This window comes from Asparagus officinalis, chromosome 7 (genome assembly GCF_001876935.1).
Source record: "Asparagus officinalis chromosome 7, Aspof.V1, whole genome shotgun sequence".
NCBI lineage: Eukaryota > Viridiplantae > Streptophyta > Magnoliopsida > Asparagales > Asparagaceae > Asparagus > Asparagus officinalis.
Window position 1 is genome coordinate 69,034,844 of NC_033800.1, and position 20,312 is coordinate 69,055,155.

At 36.2% G+C, this 20,312-nt stretch overlaps 2 protein-coding genes across 2 annotated transcripts in view; one reads left to right on the top strand and one right to left on the bottom strand.

Moving 5' to 3' along the window:
* LOC109848970 (carboxyl-terminal-processing peptidase 2, chloroplastic) lies at nt 874–10,685 on the top strand. The gene is made up of 13 exons (XM_020418721.1): nt 874–1,074; nt 1,834–2,197; nt 2,308–2,457; nt 3,137–3,219; nt 3,376–3,581; nt 4,280–4,348; nt 4,530–4,648; nt 6,238–6,313; nt 6,391–6,432; nt 7,219–7,327; nt 9,093–9,190; nt 9,265–9,358; nt 10,362–10,685. Exons 1-13 carry the CDS (start codon nt 964–966, stop codon nt 10,485–10,487), a joined length of 1,647 nt encoding a protein of 548 aa, XP_020274310.1. The 5' UTR covers nt 874–963; the 3' UTR covers nt 10,488–10,685.
* The window catches only part of LOC109850621, a 9,339-nt gene continuing 1,258 nt past the window's right edge, over nt 12,232–20,312 (bottom strand). Inside the window, exon 2 of the mRNA XM_020420670.1 lies at nt 12,232–13,238. Coding sequence (XP_020276259.1) covers nt 12,723–13,238 — 516 coding nt within the window. The 3' untranslated portion in view covers nt 12,232–12,722. The remainder of the gene's footprint in view (nt 13,239–20,312) is intronic.

Sequence of the window (20,312 nt, forward strand, 5' to 3'; positions counted from 1 at the left end):
AAGTTTAGCAAAGGGCGCTCGGTATATATGTCGAAAGCTTGGCTTTGATTAAAATTTTGGCTTCTAGAATCCCTTGTTTTCCTTCTAATAGCTGAGTTTTGATTGACGTTTATGATGTTGGCATCCCCTTTGTTTACGTGATGTTTTGTCTCGCAACCGGTAAATTCGAATTCACTGCTCCTGGATAAGCTGAGCTTGTTGAGTGCAGCGATTTTTATAGAGCTATCATTCCTCTTCGTCGATCGCCTTTAGATCACCGTTAAGGGCGATGCTAGCAGTATATCCTCAACCCCAGCGACCAACCTGAAACACAGCGATGCTAGCAGTATATCCTCAACCCCAGCGACCAACCTGAAACACAACGGAGCTCCGGTTATGACGACCTGAAACATTACTACGAGCTCCGGTTATGACGACGTTTTCCTCTAGTCTATGTTTGGGGGTTCATCAAGTACACATTTGACCGCTGTAGTTACTACGTTGTTTTGAACATGTTATTCCTATAGTTTCATTGTTGCATTTAGACCTCCCGGGTCGTTCTTATTTTTTGCTCTTTTACCATCGGTGAAAATTTGAAATATTTTACCGATGGGTGAAATTAGCGGAGTCCGTCTGAGGATAAAAAGTATTAAAAAAAAGTCCATGGGGTCTATCTGCAACAACGAAGCCACTTGGCTAGTGAGCTTAAAACAGCAAATATTAGAAGGGGTCTATGTGCAATTGACTCTTTTCTTAACCCCTAACGTTCTAGAACAAAGGGGCGATTTTGGGAGAAGGTGGGTTTAGAAATAAACGTAATTAAAACTTTGGGTTTTGAGTTAAAAAAAGCCAAATAAATGATGACCCAAAAAAGGCTGTCCTCTGTATCACGGCCAGCAGGGGTTCGGAGCTCAACAGGCATCAAAAGGAGCGATAAGAGCAGAGGGAGACCTCGAATTCAAACAAGACCCCCCCTTCAAACGAATGGAGGCCGTTGCTTCTTCATCCCTTCTCGTGGCATCGTCGAGCTCCAATTCTCGAACCCTAAAAGCCCACCTCTCTCCCCCCGGCAAAAGACCTCTCCAGAGTTCTCAGGTACACAACGCCCAATTCTTTGGGTTATTTGCTTTCCAAGATCGAATTTTGAATCGTGGGTTCTCTTGCAAATCAATCCAATTGAAATGGGTCGAGCTCTGTTATCTTTTGAAGTTACTTTCGCTATCTTATGGTATTTAGATCACTTTTAGCTTCGCATTTTGACCAATGAATGGGCGGTCTGCCATCAAATTTCGGTTTGGAGGATGTAACCACACGATTAAGGAGCTGTCGATCCTGCTCTAAATTCAGACCACACTTAGCAATCTTCTACATTTTTGGTGCTTTTTGTTAGATATATGTATGGGATTAAGATATGAGTTTCTAGTCTAACTATTCTTGATCCTATTTCTACAAAAAATAACATGCATGTCTTACTGCCCCTTTTCTGGAGGAAAAGGGAAAAGGAAGAAGAGAAGAATTTGAGTCCATGGCGTTATCAACCGCAAGGATTTGAGAAGCAAACATTTATCATGCATGTGTCTTTTGCTATCCTGCCATCATAGGAACCACTATTTTCCTGTGTACTAGACAGCGTGTTGTTGTTGTTGTTTCAAGCATTTGGTTCTCGTATCCATTGTCACTGAACCCACTGTAGGAAAGATTCTAGTAGCGTGTGATATGCTCTATGTAATTTATTACTGATTGAAATTGAAGTTCCATATAACATCTTTTTGCCGATTTAGTATTCTAAGATAGGATCATTTCACATAACTGCTACATTTTCAGCCCATCAGATGTAACGGATCTCTTCCTCAGGTCATATGGAGCTCTCACAATTTCTCCAAAACAGTTCTGGGCCTTTGTGGAAGTCCTTTACAGTGTTCCTTAAGCAACGCCACTGGTAAAATAAGATACAACAGACCTGTTAAGAATTCTGGCCTAGTTTTAGCTCGCAGCTTTCTGTTTCAGCCATCGTGGAAGTTTCACTGTGTATCATCTCGATATTTTTCATTACTATTTTTCTATGGAAGACAGAACTTAGTGGGATTTGGTATAAATATCAAATCAAAATGTTGGCCAGAGAAACTGAGGCAAGTTGTCCGCATTGGTTTTGTACGTTTAGTGGTGGGTATGATAATCATCATGTCAGTTTCTTTAACTATCAGCACGACGCCATCATGTAAGTATAAGTTTAATTGGGTGTTTTCTTTTGAATTTTCTAATTATGGGATATCCTTTTGATAAATTCCCAATCTATTACATAATTTGTGGTAAATTATCTACTTGCAGGGGCATTGACAGAAGAAAATCTCCTTTTCTTAGAGGCGTGGAGGACTGTGGATCGTGCTTATTTTGATAAAACTTTCAATGGAAAGAGTTGGTTCCGATATCGAGAAGAGGCTCTCCGGAATGAACCAATGAATACTCGGGAAGAAACATGTATGGCTCGGAACTTTGTTCCATAATGTCTAAATAGAGGGATATATGTCTGGATCGAAGTGCTTGTGAGAAATTGAAAAATAGCTGTTGTTGTGTTAGACTGTTAGTTCTTGCATAATGTTGGGTGGGACAGAGCAAGAGTACTGATAAGGAGCTTCTCTGCTACATATTGGCACTTGGATTCTCTTGTACTTGTGGATGCATATTAGATGTTTCTTTTGGCATATCCTAGGATTTGCAGTGTATTTTAGACATATACAAAGTTTGTCAGAGATGTCTATTGGTCAAAAAAGTGAAACAATTGACGCATGGATAACAAGGTGTATGTGAATTGCTAGAGAAAATGCCCTAGCTGATGAATGTGAATTAAATATCACAAGAAGGAAGGTTTTGAAAGTTAATATTAGTATAAAGTCATTCCTCGTCTTTCTTGAGATACGATTGATTGAAACAGGTGGCTGTCTACAGTAAGAAATTAGGTAAGAAATTAGGGCATGACGTATGGACCATCAATTGTTAATAGTGTTGATATATTGTTGATCTTGATTTGCTGAATAACGTATGATACATTAGGAAGAAGTAAGGTTCAAACTATATATAGTATTTAATGATCACTTGCATCAGATCTGCATTTCGTTCAGTTTTTGGTTAAGTTGACTTCTTTCTTATCACTTATCAGACATGGCAATAAGAAAAATGCTTTCGACACTGGATGATCCTTTCACCCGCTTTCTAGAACCAGAGAAATTCAAGAGTCTGCGGGTATGACTCTTACTCTTCTACCCATATGATATAAGGTGCCCGAGAAATCTAGTTTTTTAATCATATATTTGATTCTTGTCAGTTTCATGTTGAAAACCTTCATGGTTTTCTTTGAGAGCTTCATTTTGAAACTGTCATTGCTTTGTTTGAAGGAAGTCCGGCACGCAAGGTGCCCTTACAGGTGTAGGCTTGTCAATTGGGTATCCAACAGCGCTTGAATCATCTACAGGGCTTGTTGTGATCTCATCATCTCCAGGCGGTCCTGCAAACAAGGCCGGCATTCTACCTAGAGATGTCATTTTAGCAATTGATGATACAAGTACCGAAGACATGGATATCTATGATGCAGCAGAACGTTTACAGTGAGACTTCTACTTACCAGTTTGTGCACACATTTTCATTTCACATATTTCTGTTAATTATTTTTTCATTGATACCCAATTATTATATAAAAATAGTTATTTGTTGTAGTTGACGTGACCCAACTTGCAACACGTAGTTTCTAACATATCTGTTGAAATTTTTTTCCTTAATATGTGATCTCTAATGGCTGTTGATTATTGCATTCTTGAAACTTGTTGCTGGATGACAGAGCCCTGTAGTATGTCTCTGACAATTCCTCCTCTCCATCTATCTCTACATACAAACTTGGCATAAATATGGACAACTTAGGTGTTCTTAAAGAATCAGTAATTTTTCTTGAATTGAAAATAATATGATTCAGTATTCCCTATGAGGCGACTCCTTGCACAGAATTTGCATATTGTATTTATTCAGGAGTACTTGCTTGGGATGCTTAAGTAATATGCTAGTCTTGCTTGCATGCCTGCTAAGCTCCAAGAATCCCATGATTTTTCTGTCTATTATGTACTACTGTTAGCTGGCTTCTCATTGTTCTCATCTTTTAAGCTGTGACAATCTTATGCTTTAAGTGGCACATGTATTTCATATTTCTCATGCATTCTGGAACCAAGACTAAGTGTAAATATATCTGTTAATACTTTGTATTTCATCAGCAAGTTGCTACTCTTTTTCATATTAATCCTTGAATTGCTTTCAGGGGACCTGAAGGAACTACAGTAAAATTAGATATTCAAAGTGGGTCCGATGTCAAGCACATGGTTTTGACGTTAGTATTTTCTTCCACCTGTTAAAAGTTTTATTTTATGGCATTGATCTGTTTTGCTGGAGTTTCATAGGTTTTAGAGGAGTGCTTTTCTTTCTAATAGGTAGTTATGAATTTTCTAATTCCAGGCCTTTTGATATCTATCTTCACATCATAAAACTGTTATCTTGATAATTGTTGCCAGGCGAGAAAAAGTTACACTGAACCCTGTGAACTCAAGGTTATGTGAGATCACAGGCTCTGGAAACAACAGCACCAAAATCGGGTACATCAAATTAACAACATTTAACCAAAATGCGTCAGGTTAGTATGGCTATGTGGTATTACTCTCAGTTCAGGTTGAATTAGTTGTTTTCCATCTAGACTATGGTTCATGTAAACTTTGACAACTTCTTTAATGGTCAAAACAGCGTTGTCCCCTTGATATGGGTTTTTTATGGGTGGTGGTTTGGTGGTGGAGTGTTATGCATTTAGTTCTGATTTTTGGAAATGCCATTGATTTGACTGGGGGATATGATTTTTTTTCACAATTTTCCTTCACCTGGAATTGTTGTAACTTACATTGATGATTCATGGTTTCACGCAATCATCTAGTCATATTCCTAGGCATTCATACTTAAGAGTTAAGACAACAACAGGAAAGGACATTTTTATAAGAAAATATATTTCCTGTTTAACATATAATAAAGGGGGTAATTTGGAAGAGCCCATGGACTCCAACAAGAGATAATAATATTCCAGTAAGAATGTTTTTCAGTTGCTCCGCATCAGAAAGCCTTTACAGTTTTAGATTTAGATGTCAATGCATTAGGTTTTCTTGAATAACATGCATTATTAGAGATCATTGTTCAATTAATATAGGTTAATGATTCGCTAGCAAATGTAAAGAACGAGGCCTTGTGAAGAACAAGGTTATGTATCCTCAGGAGATATGTGAAGGAGGCAGTGCAACACGATTCAGTTAATTGACTGCAATTTGAAGACTAAATTTGGGTAATATATAAACATTATAACTTTATCATACTAGTGTCGGATGGTCATTCTAACAAAGTTAGACTTTTCATGGAACTACAAATCATGAGATACAATGTTTTCTGACGTCTAAAAGAAAAAAAAATGTTATTGGTATAAGTTCTTTGCTTTAAATTATACACAAAAGTGAGGAAAGCAACACAATCATCAAACAAAATGAAGAAAATGGTTGGAAGCCTCCTTTCATTAAAAAAAAGAAAAAAAGGAAATGGTTGGTAGCCTGATTGAGCAAGGCCCTCCTCCTTAACGGATGGTCTCGCTGAAGTTGATAGCATTGCCTGCTACGACAATTTCTAGAGAGTTGACATCAAACTGTTGAAGGGTTTTAGTTTTCAGTGGTCATTGCTTAAATCACTTGTTTTTAAAATGAACTTTGTTATTATTATATACATGTTATATGCGTCCAAAATTTTGGGATAAAATCTTTGTTGTTGCTGCTGTTGTTGTTGCAAGTTATATGCTGAAGATGAAAATATGGCATTATATGTTTGAGCCCTTCCTTCCCCCTTGTAGCGTTTAATACCGTGTGATATGGTTTATTGCCGTTTTCATCCGTGTAATTACATTGGTGGGCCTAACCATGGTGGACCTAAAATAGTTGGTGACAGGTAACAATGTGATTGCCTATTAATAAACAACCCCTATCCCATTTACTGGTAACAGAGCTTTTTTATTTTATTATTTACAAAGTCAGTGAGTACAACCGACTTTTTGATCTATGTCTAGCCTGTTTTTGCCAAATTCTGACGTTTCATTTTAAAGGCACATAATAGACAAATGCAACTTGGTAATATAATAGTTATTTATTTATATTTGTTCTGCACTTTAACTTGAAATGCACTTTTCTCATTTGCTTGTAGGGGCGGTCAAGGATGCTATCCAGAAATTAAGAAACAACAATGTGAAATCCTTCGTTTTGGACCTTAGAAATAACAGGTGATCACTACTGAAGTAATACGAGTTTGTTTTACATTCACTTGTATAGTGACTTTATTTTCCATTATTTGATGCAGTGGTGGTCTATTTCCAGAAGGAATTGAGATTGCAAAGATCTGGTAAGCTTCTTTACAGGTTTACTAACTTCTATTGAATGCGCTAGTTCATGGGTAGATATCGTTTGGTTTCCTCAACCTAAACAGTAATCATGTTTTCTATATTTATTCAACTGCTAAGTGTCACGTAGACCCTTCAAACATTCAGGATTTTGTGGCATTCAAATGACCTTCTTAGTAGTTAATTTTAGCTTGACTATGTCCACCTTGTAGTTTGATTTGCCAAGCTGATCCATAGCTTTTCCTTGTTGGTCATCTTTTTAACCTAGCACGCACTCTCGAAGAGATAATCAACCTCATTTTTAAGAGGTGGTAATAATAATTATGTGATCAAGGTGATAATGTGTAATAAGCTAAATCAAAGAAGAAAAAAAATCAAGAGTCAATTGATTTTTTTTGTAGTAGTAAAATGCTAACGGTCAATATGATGCATTGCACTTTTACCCTCGGAGGAGATAATTGAAGAATAAAGAAGACAAACCGAAGTCCTTTTTTAATCGAATTTATAACTTTTACCAATTTAAAAGGGGATGCCTTAATAATAATCTCATGTAATAATAAACAGAACATTATAATCTGACCATACCTGTGAAGAGTCTCACAAAAGGTTACACAAATTCGACTCATGAAAAGTTGAAGCTAACGGTATTAATTGTTTATGCCCCTTGACTTTCGAGTATATCTAGATCTAGACAATTGTTGACTCTGGCAATCTTGTTATCTTGAAGATTAATAGATAAATATCACATCATATGTGTATCTCATATATACCTGTTCTTTATGTTTTAGGCTGGACAAAGGCGTAATTGTGTATATTTGTGATAGTCGTGGTGTTCGAGACATATATGAGGTAGAGGGGGGCGATGCTGTTGCAGCAACAGAACCTTTAATAGTTCTGGTATGCTCTTTTCTCATTATAAGTACACCTTGACATACATGTTGGGCTATAATTCTTGCTTCCAACTACAAAATACAGCAGCTCTTTCCAATATTTGATTATGATTAGTTGGTTGTTTAGTTTGATTAGTTTTGTTTTATATTTGTCTTAAAAACCCTCAGTGAACTTATTTCCCTTCAGTTTATGACACTGTCTTGCTTCTTCTTGTTCATCCCTTTCTCCCTTGTATCACATCACTGTTTATTGCGTAATCTCTATGATAAGGTCATTTGAATTTCTGCTAATAATCAAACTTGTTGTTTAAGTAATTAGCACAGGTTATCCTAATATCTGGATAAAGCAGGGCTTCCCAGTTCCCAGTGGTACAAGGATCTATTCATCCTTTCTTTTAAGATATTATTGTTTGAGCTCTACTTGGTTTTAGAATTGACAGGAAACTATTGTTCAGATATCTGATCCTAACCTTGTTGCTGCGTAACTCTAGTTTCTCTTTGTTACTTTTTATGTCTAACATCCTTCAATAAAGGCACTGGTTGTATTGCTTTCATGCTACATGAAGATCATTTAGGGCATGTTTGGTAATTTTGGCTTATAATCCACTTGGCTTATAATCCACAAATGGCTTATAAATCAAGTGGATATAATCCAAGGCGTTTGGTAAATATAGTGGATTATAATCCTTTTCTAGTGGTAGATTGATTGGCAAATGGGTGGATTATAATGCATCTTGTTGTCAAAATGACCAAAAAGGGGTTTAAGATAAAGAAAGAGGGCCTATGGAATTTTTATTAAATGTCAAGGGGTAAAGTGGTCTTTTACTTGGTGAAACTATGTGGCTTGTAAGCCAACAAAAATAAGCCGGCCTTGGAGCACGCCCCAATATGTAACATCGATTTGCCTTTACTCCATCTTATTTATTTTTGGCTTATAAGCCAAAATAAGCTGTTTGTCAAACATGTTTCAGTGGCTTATAAGCCACTTTGACCAGTTGCCAAACACGCTGTTAGTCATCCATAGTATTGTTCTAAGCGTGTTCCCTCTTAAGAAATAGTTCAGTTTCTAACCTTGTGATGCATAGATGAATGATCTTAAATTCTCATGAACTTTCTTTTGCGAGTGCTTTAGAAAATGGATTAAAAGATCAGGCCCAAGGGCAGGGATCATCCACTTGGATGTCAACTATGCAATTTTGGGAGTGCAATGCAGGAAATATCTATTAAGGAATTATTTTTTTGGAATTTTAGTTTAAATATTATCGTGGACAATAATTATTTCGTTCTAAGTTAGTAGAGAACAATTATTTGATAGCATGAAGTTGGTGATGCAAAAATTGTATTAGTTAATTGTTTCGGGGTATGAATATTTAGAAGGCTTATCGTAAGCCATGCACTTCTAACTTTAGGGCTGGATGTTTGAGTTGTGGTAGTAAACAGATAGATTGGCAATTTGGCATCATCTTGCAATGGTTATTCTCATATTATTCCTGAAAGTTTTATCTGCACGCTTCTCTTGCTCTTGTAGGTGGTCTTATAATGTTACTCTTGATTCTCTGTGTATCTAAAAGGATCTTGAGTGTTTAGTTCCATTTTTGGAATGGACTGGGATTGATTTTTCTTCTTGACATAAATTACAATTGTTTTTCTTCCCATATTGTTGCTTGCTTATAAGAAAGCTTGTGAAGTTTCTTTCCTGGGCAAGATTGAGCTCTGTAAATAATTTGCTCCTGAGGACTTCCTCTTTTTAATTCAGTAGTTATTGTATTTAGGTAAATAAAGGAACTGCTAGCGCAAGTGAGATATTAGCAGGAGCCCTCAAAGACAATAAGAGAGCAGTAGTATATGGCGAGCCGACATTTGGGAAAGGGTAATAACTGCCTTCTCATGTGCATTTTAAATTTAAATATTTATTTCATTTAACTTTTTACTTTTCATGTACAGGAAAATACAATCAGTTTTCGAGCTTTCTGATGGCTCGGGCTTGGCTGTCACAGTTGCTCGATATGAGACCCCAGCTCACACCGATATTGATAAGGTGTGTTTCTTTGTTCCAAGTTTAGCAAACCTGCTCAATCTCGCTGAATGAGCCATTAATGCTAATTAGTTTAGGATGTGTTATATCACTCTTTTTAGGGATACAGTTGTCAGTTCTTTTGTTATATAATGGTAAATTTCACTAAACCCCATTACATTTGGTCTATTTTGGCATAACCCCCAATAAGTTCTCAGAAATGTCACTGAACCCCCAAACTTTGTGTAAATAACCCAAAAAAATTGGAGGTATCTCAATAGATTCGGATAAATGCTAACTTTTTTTTTGGTGGGGGTGAGGAAGGGTTAACTTGCATTTCTGAGCTTTTTTGGGGTTATGTCAAAATGGGCCAAACTTTTTGTGTCCCTGTGTGTTTTGGGGCTGGGTGTTTTTTTTTGTTTGTTTTTTGGGGTGGGGGTGGGGGTGGGGTGGCGGCGGCGTGGGGGTTCGTGGTTGGGGATTCTGAAATTCAACGGTTATATAATGAGTTCATCATTCATGCTTTGCAGCCGTTAGTGCCAAAATTATCTATGCACGCAAGTGAAACAGTTTGCTTACAGTAAACTATGTCATTGTGCAAAGTACAGAGCTATTACTTGTTTCAAATCTCAATCCTGTATTAGTTTAGGAAAAGGTCTCAAGCCAAAAAACTTCTCTTGTAAGAAAATCTTTTATATCCTCGTAAGTACATGCAGTATAAAGGATCAATTGTGGATAGACCCCCTGTAGTTTTATTGTTGTAGATAATCCCCCTGAGTAGTTCTTTTTTTTTACTCATTTACCCTCAGAGGGAGAAATTGACCTCCTGAGGGTAATAGAGTTAAAAAAAAAGAAATTCAATCAAGGGGTCTTTCTGTAGAACTACAGGTGCCTATCCACAATTTGGCGATACTACAGGGGGTCTATCTGCAATTAACCCTTATGTAAAAGATGTTGCTCAAAATTAAAAAAAAAATTAAAAAAAAAGCCAGCAATCTGTTGACTGTCTCTAATAAATTTGAATCAGGTTGGCATAACCCCGGATCATCCGCTTCCAGCATCATTTCCTTTGGATGAAGATGCATTCTGCACTTGTCTCAAAGATCCAGATGCTCCATGCAATCTTAGTACTGCCAAGCTGTTCTCTAGATGATATTAGAGCAAGGAACCAATCATTCTTTTGAACAAGTATGCCTAGTTTTGGTAGTATTATTTTTTTTTTCAGATTAGTTTATTATGTAATTGTTCATTGGCTTTCAATGTAAGAAGTGCTTCTTCAAATTGTATATTGTAATTTGATTGAAACAATTTCTCTCGGAGGAGAATTATCATGTTATCAGTTGTGAAGTTATTCTGCTTGTGGGTTTTGTGAAGTCTTATAAGCTTGCATTACTAATGTATATACTGCTATTCTGGGGTTTTTTTAAGAGCTTTGCTATAGGGACCCAAAATATGGGACCAATAGGGGGGACAAGTGAGGTGTCCCCCTCCTATTGGATAATGAGTTGGCCATCATTAATGATGGCCAACTCATTATCTAATAGGAGGGGGACACCTCACTTGTCCCCCCTATTGGTCACATATTTTGGGTCCTTGAGGAAATTTTCTTTTTTTAAAGGCTAAATAGCACTTATGTTCCTTATAGTTACACTGCTCCGGCAATTATGTACCCTATGTTACAAATCATGGCAATTATATACCATAACTTGGTTAAATTTTGCATGTGACGTGGGAATATTTTCACAACTTGGTTAATATTTACTTCTTCACATACCTCTTTCTCTTTAGCGTTATTCAATGTAAATCGCCTTTAAAACAGGGTGATTGTACGAAAACCATCTTCAAAATTAAATCTATAATGGAAACCACCTTTTGAAGGGGTTCTGCTTGTAAGCTTGTAATCAGCCACCTTAATCTATGTTCTGATGAAATATTTACTTAAATTTCGAAAATGTCCCTAACAAATGCGCACCCGTAAAACACTAGAATTGTTAAGAAGTCATTTTATTTATTTGGCACGTGAGTTTTTAAGGATATTTGAGAATTTTAGTTAATTTTCATTAAAAAATAGGTCAAGGTGGTTGATGGCAACTCAAAACTCTTCTAAATGTGGTTATTGTTTAAATTAAACTTTAAAAGTGGTTTTCGTATAATAACCCTATTTTAAAGATGGTTTACGTGAATAAACCCTTCTCTTTATTAAATGGAGGGGCACTTCATCCTCTGGGTTATATAATTGTCACGATTTGCAACTTTAGGTATATAAATGCTATAGTAGCGTAACTATTAGGTATGTAAGTGCTATCTAGCCATTTTATAAAGCAGAATAGGCATTGCAAATTACAATCTGCTTTTCTTGGTTTAGTCTGTGTCTACTTTTGAAGGGAGGAGCAGGCTAGACACTGATTGCACACTTTATTTAAGGATTTAAAAAAAAAACCAATTTTTGAAAATTTTATTGGCAAAATCGACCCTTTGTGGATTTAATTAGCAAAATCAATCTCTTTTGTCGATTTTGCAAAATATAATTTTTTAAAATACACGGGACTAGTAGTCCCGTATAATCAGTGTTGGCTAATCACATGCTAATTAAACTTAAAAAAAATACGCAAGACTAATTAAATTTCATTAAGGTGTAATTAGGCACCACAAAATACACGGGACTAGTAGTGTCATGTATTTTAAAGCTTCATTTTTGCAAATTCGACTTATTTTTGGCTAGTTGGTAAAAAAAGTTGATTTTGCTAATTATATAAAAAATAAGGCGATTTTGCTAATAAAGTTTTAAAAAGGGTCTTTTTTAAAAAAATCTCTTTTATTTAATCATTAGGGGGGAAAGCTTGCACGTCAGGGGAAAATAATATTCACCAGCACATAGTACGACTGATGTGCAAGCATTTAACAGAAGGCCCAACTCATAGAACGTTAGAGTTGCCATCAAAATAGTGTGAACTATCCACCGCAAATCATACAAATTAATTTGACTACAGAAGTAAATATGTTAACATAATTATATGTGTTACAGGTTGATATGTTTATTGACAGATCGATCAATATTAGAGGACCGGAACATTAATGCAATCTTTCTCTTCCTCGAATCATGATTCATGCATTTAGATCTCAACTCCCTTCAAAGCGCATCCTCTAATTGAGCTTCTCCGAGCCTGAGACGTGTACCTTCTCAACTTGCTCCCGACATTTTCACTCGTCACTTGAACACCGTTCTCAGTCTTGCAAGCCATAAGAGGGTACAAGCAGACCAAAATATATCTCAATTCAAATACCGAAGCTTCATAAAAGTTTTCAACAGCATCTTTCCTTCTGTTTCTTGTGCAAGCGTCCGAATATCATCCATCGTATACTCAACAAGGCCAACCGCCCATTGTTACTATAGTATCCTAGTCCATGACCCCAAGAATGGAAAAACTGCAATCAACAGTCTCAGAAACAACGGTGCATCCTTGTACCTCCTCCTCTTCGACAATTTCCCTCTGTTCACATTGTCAGCAGTTGTCCTTGGCTCTCTTCTCATCGGGCCCTTTTCATTATCTAACTCATCCCATCCTCCAAAACTCGACCTTGTAGAGTTTCTCACACCGTCTTCGACTCCAGAATCTGCAGAAACCCATGATTGATAGCCATTTCTTCCTCCTTTGTCTCCATTTTTCCTTTGTTCTTTTTCTTGATTTCTGAAATTGGTAGAAGACTTGGTGAAGGGTTTCCTCTTTGTCTTAGGCTTAGCCCTTGGCTCTTCAGATACGCCTCCCCATAGCTTTTCGATTGCTAGAGAAATTGCTGATTGTCCAAGAGGCAAAGCCAAAGCCATAAGGAAAGCCTTTGGACCTGTGGCAAGAAGCATGGATCCTATGATGGCAGGTAGAAGGTAGCCATATGCCTTGAAAACCTGTATTAGGACACATTATAGGGATGTTAAAATTGTAAGAAATGAGATTATATGATCACATAAGACTCCAAAAGCACCAGGCAAGAAATGAAAAAAAAAAGTGTTAATTCTACAAATCTGATTCAAAGCAAGACTAATTTTCAAGTAATAAATCAACACAGAACTTATTTGATTTTATATATATACACACACGCACACGATAAAAAGTGCGAGTAAAATGAACAGAGATAAATGATCTCCTCAACTGAAAGACAAGACCGATTCTTTTTTAGCAGAAAGTTTACCTAGAATGTCTTTCATAACAACAACAAAGTCCTTATCCGAAATTTTTGGGCTCGGCTACATGAGTCCTATTCTTCCATTCAGTCCTATCGAGGTCTATCTCCTCCATGAAGTTACTCATTATCATCCCTTTCATCTAGAATGTGTTTCATATAGATGAGTTTGCAATTACTTGACCAGAAGGTTTTAGCCTTTTAGGCTTAGTTACACTAATGATATATACCAAAAAAATCTTTATTTTTCGATGTTTAAACTGTGCAAACGTTTATATACACGTAATCCTATTAGGTTCTATCAAGCTTGAGTTTCACCAAGAAATACATGAAATACTTCTCATGGCCAAATCCAAGAGAGATGTCACTCTCCCCCCAAATAAATGCCATACGAAAACACTCAATTTCTATTTAAGTCATATCCTCTTTGCTTCTAAATCATTCACTTAGAAAGGATACTCAAGCAAATTAATGGACTTATGGACGAATAACAATTTACCCACTTTTGCATTTCTAAGATAGTTAACCAATAAACAATATCATTAACTCAATTTCAACAACTTGAGAGAAACTACAAGTATTAAGATATTTCGCATTGGGCTTCAAATATGTCAACCTCAAAGAAGAAAGAAACATAGTTTCATCCACCTGTAGTCTACATTGGTTGCAGCAACATATTTCTATCATTCATACCATATCTCTCTTTAAAACAGAACTTTTATACATACCTTTCCAGTTTTCATGCTATTATTCACCCTTAACTCTATTAAGATAGTTTATGTAGAACACAGTCACATTTAGGTATTTGTTTCTATTTGTATATCTGTTCCAATGATAAAAAAATAACATTGTATTGTCTACAAAAGATATTGTTGTTGGCTATGTTGTGGGAGAAAAGACAATTTTGCCTCCTATGAATAGTCCCACATGGACTAGTGTTATAAATAGTAAGGGGTTTAAATTGCTTCACCTCTTGTTGGACTTTGAGGATCCCTAAGAAGGGGGTGTTTTGGGCTTTGTATTGTTTGGGCTTTACATAACGCGCGTGCGCACCCCACGCCGCACCCCACGCATTTTTTTGCTTTGTCAAACTTTATTTTTACCACGTTTTACATGTTTTTTCTCGGCAATTAAAACGTGTGTAACGGCTACGGAACGTTCGTAACGGGCGCGTTTTGGGGTAACGGATCCTCGATTTTGCATAACGTGCAGATTCGTAACGGCTCTCTGAACCCTATATAAACAACCTCTTCCCAGTTCGGAAAACACATAGAATCGGAAAAGAAAACAAAAGCTCTTCTCCTCCTCTCTCTTCTGCCTTCAGAAAATTCTTCCTTTTTAAAATTCTCCCTGTTACATTATACTTTCTATTGGGCAACTGTCTTCATCTGAGTAGAAGCTTTGCACTCTCGCCCGAGTTCAGAGGCCGACCGATTCCGCGGTTTTTACCGCTAGAGGAGAGTGTATTATTTGCGCCAGGGCGATAAGCGGATCCTTAATTTTCTAGGGCAGTGTTTACACGACTGCTTCTGATCAGGCCAGACTTTCTTATTTCTTTTATTTCGGATTTTTGCATGCTATAACTTATAACTTTTATTTGATTTATCTAACAATCTAGAAGATTAAGTAGTTTGTAGCTGTCGTTTTTAAATCCGAAAAACTATTTATATATAAAAATTACTGTTCATCCAATAATTTTATCATTACTATTCATCCAGAAAATTTTAAGGTTGCTGTTCATTAAAAACAATTTCTGTAATTGTTCATTACTTGAATTATAATTGTTAATTTGTTATAAATAGTATTCCGAAATAAAATTATTTGTTTTACTGTTCCTAAATTAATCCAGAAAAAAAACATTTATTCTTGCTAGTTACTGTATTAGAATTATATTGTTCTATTTATATTATTACTGTTCATATTTGTTGATCAAAGTCATACTCCTAAGTAACTAGTCTAGTGGTATTGACAAAACTTTTATTCCATCAGATTCCAAAATACCTAGACTAGTTAACTTTAAATCGGACTTATGACTAATCCTGATCATTTCAAGAGTGTCAAACCTAAAAAGTTCATCGGTGTTAACCATAAACGGTGGACTAATCAGATGGGATACTGACTCACTACCCTAGGTCTTCTATCTGCCATTGACACTCCCGAGTCCTCATCCACCGGATCTCCAGTTTATGGTCCTCAACCTGAACCTACTCCTTTCACTTCTGCTTCTGGTACTAGCTCATTCTCTAGTTCTATGAAGTCAGAAGAAATTAACTACCACTGTTATCATAGGATTCTTAGTGCACTTGCAGACAACCTTTATGACATATATTATGAGTTCAAAAGTGCTAAAGATCTATGGAATGCTCTTGAAGTAGAATATGGCTATGATAATACCGGAATTCCGCGTTTCACCTCCTCTTCCTTCAATAAATTCATGATGGTTGATGACAAACCCATAAATGAATAAATTTATGAATTCTAAGATTTTCTTCGTCACCTTCAATCAAAGGAAAACTCCTTTACTGATGACTTTAAAGTTTTCTGTCTGATTGACAAACCCCCTCCCTCCTGGTCTAGATTTGCTAGAGATCTCCAACATAAGCAAGAAGATCTAACTTTAACTGAAGCCCTCAATGCTATTCGTATTGAAGATCAGCATAAACAAAATTCTAAACCCAAGTCTGATATGAAAGCTAAAGTGAACTTAGTAGAGGATAAGCCTAAATCTAAAAATTTCAAACTCAAAGGGAAGAAATTCAAGAAAAACCAACAATCCTTCAACAAATCCAAATCCAATCCTAATCATTCCAGCCATAAGTCTAATGGAAAGTTCTGCTATGTCTGTGGTAAAACCAGCCACCTGGCACCTGACTCCCAAGTCCCAACTGCTTCTATCGGAAAAAAAAACTGGTCAAACCTGCTCCAAAAGGAAATGGATCTAATAAAGTAAATATAATTGAAGAAAATCTGAATTCCTTCAGGTTAGGCTCTTCATCTTATCTTGTAAATTCTCTTACTTCTTACACAGTTACACTGATTGGTATTTGGATATCAGAGCTAATATTCACGTTTGTAATGATCGCTCTTGATTTTTAACCTATCAGGAATCACGTGGAGGAAGTATAAGCTTAGCAGATGACTCCACCAAACAAATAATGAGAAGTGAATGCATAGAGCTCACCATGACTTTTGGAAAAGCTCTGAATCTGCAAGTCGTCCATCATGTTCCTTCTCTCCGTCGCAACTTGATCAGTGAATCTCTTCTTCTTAGAGCTGGTTTTAGGATTGTAAAGGAATCCAATAAATTTGTGAAACTTGATCAGTGAATCTCTTCTTCTTAGAGCTGGTTTTAGGATTGTAAAGGAATCCAATAAATTTGTGATTACAAAGAATAATGTATTTATAGCTTAGAGCTGGTTTTAGGATTGTAAAGGAATCCAATAAATTTGTGATTACAAAGAATAATGTATTTATAGGAAAATGTTTTATCTGTAATGGTCTTTTCAAGCTTAATGTAATTAATTCTAGTTCTAATAAAATTCATGAGTCTTCTGTTGCACAAATTGTTGCATCTTGTGATATTTGGCATGGACGATTTGGACATGTAAATTTTCAAACTTTGCAAGGAATGACTAAGTTGAATCTCATTCCTAAATCATTTCATGATCCCTCGTCTTGTGAGATTTGTGTTCAAGGAAAACATACTAAAAAAATCTTCAAGTCTATAACTAGAAACTCCAAACCCCTCGAATTAATTCATAGTGATGTGTGTGACTCGAATCGAGTTCTCATCCGAGGGGGTGGGAGATATTTTGTGACATTTATAGATGATTACTCCGGATATTATTACACCTATCTACTCAAAACTAAGTTGTAGTTTTAGATAGGTTTAAGGTGTATAAAACTGAATCTGAGAACCAATTTGATAGGAAGATCAAGATTTTAAGATTTGATCGTGTGGGAGGGGGGGAGTATACCTCAAATAAAATGACTGAATATTACCAAAAATACGGTATTATTCATGAGGTAACTACTCCCTATACACCACAGTCTAACAGGATAGCTGAACGAAAGAACAAAACCCATATGGACATGGTGAACTGTATGTTACTCAGTTCAAGAGCATCTGAAAATCTCTGCGGTGAAGCTCATCTTTCTGTCTGCTTCATTCTCAATAGGATTCCCCATAAATCTTCTGATATAACTCCTTATGAATATTGAAAGGGGAGAACTCCTAAGTTAAACTTCTTCCGGGTTTGGGGTTGCTTAGCTAAGCTAGCTATTTCCGAACCTAAGAAGAGGAAAATTGGTTCTAAGGCTGTTGATGTAATTTTTATTGGATATGCACTAGATAGCAATGTTAACAGATTTCTAGTCATTAACTCTGAAATCAGTGACATATCCAATAACACTATCATTGAAGCTAGAAATGCAGTCTACTTTGAAAACATATTTCCTTTCAAACCCAAAATCTCAGAAAATCCAAGATCATCTCTTCCTTCTGATCAACCATCTTCTAGTTCTTCTCAGCCTTTTGATATTGAAGTATTGAACCTCGAAGAAGTAAAAGAGATAGAATTCAAAAGGATTTTGGAGAATACTTATTTATCTTTCTTGTTGAAGGTGATCCAAACTCTTTTAAGGAAGCAATGGATTCATCTGAATCTTCTTTCTAGAAAGAAGACATTGATAATGAAATAAAATCTATCATGGAAAACCATACTTGGATACTCACTAACTTACCTCCATATTGTAAACTTGTTGGTTGTAAATGGATATTCAAGAAGAAACTTAGAGCTAATGGTTCTATTGATAAATATAAAGCTAGATTAGTAGCTAAAGGCTATACTCAGCAAAAGAGCATCGATTACTTTGATACATATTCTCCTGTAGCCCGAATCTCAACTATCCGAGTATTATTAGCCTTTGCTGCTATTAATAAGCTGATCATACATCAGATGGATGTCAAGACTGCTTTCCTGAATGGTGATTTAGATAAAAAAATCTATATGAACTAACTTGAAGGCTTCATTACCAAAGGTCAGAAAAATAAAATCTGCAAACTTGTTAAATCTTTATATGGTCTTAAACAAGCTCCTAAACAATGGCACCAGAAATTTGAGAAAGTCATTGCACAATATGGCTTCACTGTGAATGAACACGATAAATATGTCTATTCTAAAGTGATAAACAACGACTATGTTATCCTCTGTCTCTATGTCGATGATATCCTTGTCTTTGGAACAACTCTTGAATTAATCTTAAAAGTTAAGGATTATCTCTCCAATGACTTTGACATGAAAGACTTAGGTCTTGCCGATATGATACTTGGAATAAAAATTACTAGAAACACTAGAGGGATATCCTTGAGTCTTTCTCATAGTATTGAGAAAATACTGATCAAATTTAATTTTCATGAATCTAAACCTATCTCTACACCTTATGACTCTTATGTATCTTTGGTGAAGAATGAAGGTGAACATGTCTCCTAGTTGAAATATTGTCATTTGTCAGTTGATTGGATCTCTGCTATACATATCCAACCGGACTAGACCTAATATAGCTTATGTTGTAGGAAGACTGAGCCGCTATACCAGCAATCCCAGCAAAGATCACTGGATTGTCTTAGAGAAAGTATTTAAATACTTAAAAGGCACAATTGACTATTGTTTGACTTACACTGGGTACCCTGATGCTATAGAAAAGTATAGTAACGCCAACTGGGTCACGGATTCTAACAGTGTAAAGTTTATATCTAGATATGTATTCCTTTTTTGTGGTGCAGCTGTATCCTGGAAATCCTATAAGCAAACAGTAATTGTCAGGAACACCATGAAGTCTGAATTGATTGCTCTTAATACCACTTGCACAGAAGCAGAATGGTTAAAAGATATACTCTCTGAACTTTCTTTGGTCCCTAAACCCTCTCCTCCAATTTTTATTCATTCTGATTATAGATCCACCATAGAGCTTCTAAAGCAAGTGCATGTAAATAAAAAACTTAACAAACATTCAAATAAGATATAAATATGTACAACGCATGCTAGACAAAGTTATGATTTTAGACTTTGTAAAGTCTGAAAAGAATCTTGCTGAGCCTTTGACTAAGGGTTTATCCAGGAGTGTGGTTCTGGATTCATCGAGGGAGATGGGGTTAAGCCCATAAGTGAGGTTACTGACAGCGGGAGCCCAACCTTTATTTGGAGACACAATCCTAATGTAGGTTCATGTGGTAGAAACAAGCTAGACTAGTGACACTTGTGTGGAGCATCGACCTAGATATATTCATATATCATTATGGTAGCATCTACTACTTCCCCTTCTCTATGGTGATGATGCTATTATGATACGGCTGGTTAGACTGAGTTTTACTCTTAATAAGTCCAACGTGTGTATTACGAAGAGTATAATATTCAGCTATAAATCCTTGGAGGACTTACCTACATGAGAGGAACCGTGATGGTCGTGATTGGGAGGGCTGGGCTAACCCCTAAAAACTCTCATGAGTCAGTTATTATGAGCATGACCTTTAACGCTAAACCCGTTTTGCTCAATAGATGAAGACATATTATGTGTATTTTCGTCAATACCTGGTACAAGGGCCTAATTCAAGACCTAATCCATTATGTCCCTCAGGTTACGATGAACTCACTAAGGATAGGTTCAAAGCTGAAAGCTACCTCTCTCGAATTCACTATACGAAATGTTGCCCAACCTATATATGTTTTGTGATTTATTGATTAATTTATTGATTTTTGAGTTTTTAATCAAATATTGTATTTTTTTTTGGGGGGGGGGG

Coding starts and splice junctions, on each gene's coding strand:
- LOC109848970 (XM_020418721.1), top strand. CDS start 964: ATGGAGGCCGTTGCTTCTTCATCCCTTCTCGTGGCATCGTCGAGCTCC. Junction 2,198..2,307: donor TATCAGCACGACGCCATCAT/GTAAGTATAAGT, acceptor ATCTACTTGCAG/GGGCATTGACAGAAGAAAAT. Junction 7,328..9,092: donor CAGAACCTTTAATAGTTCTG/GTATGCTCTTTT, acceptor TATTGTATTTAG/GTAAATAAAGGAACTGCTAG.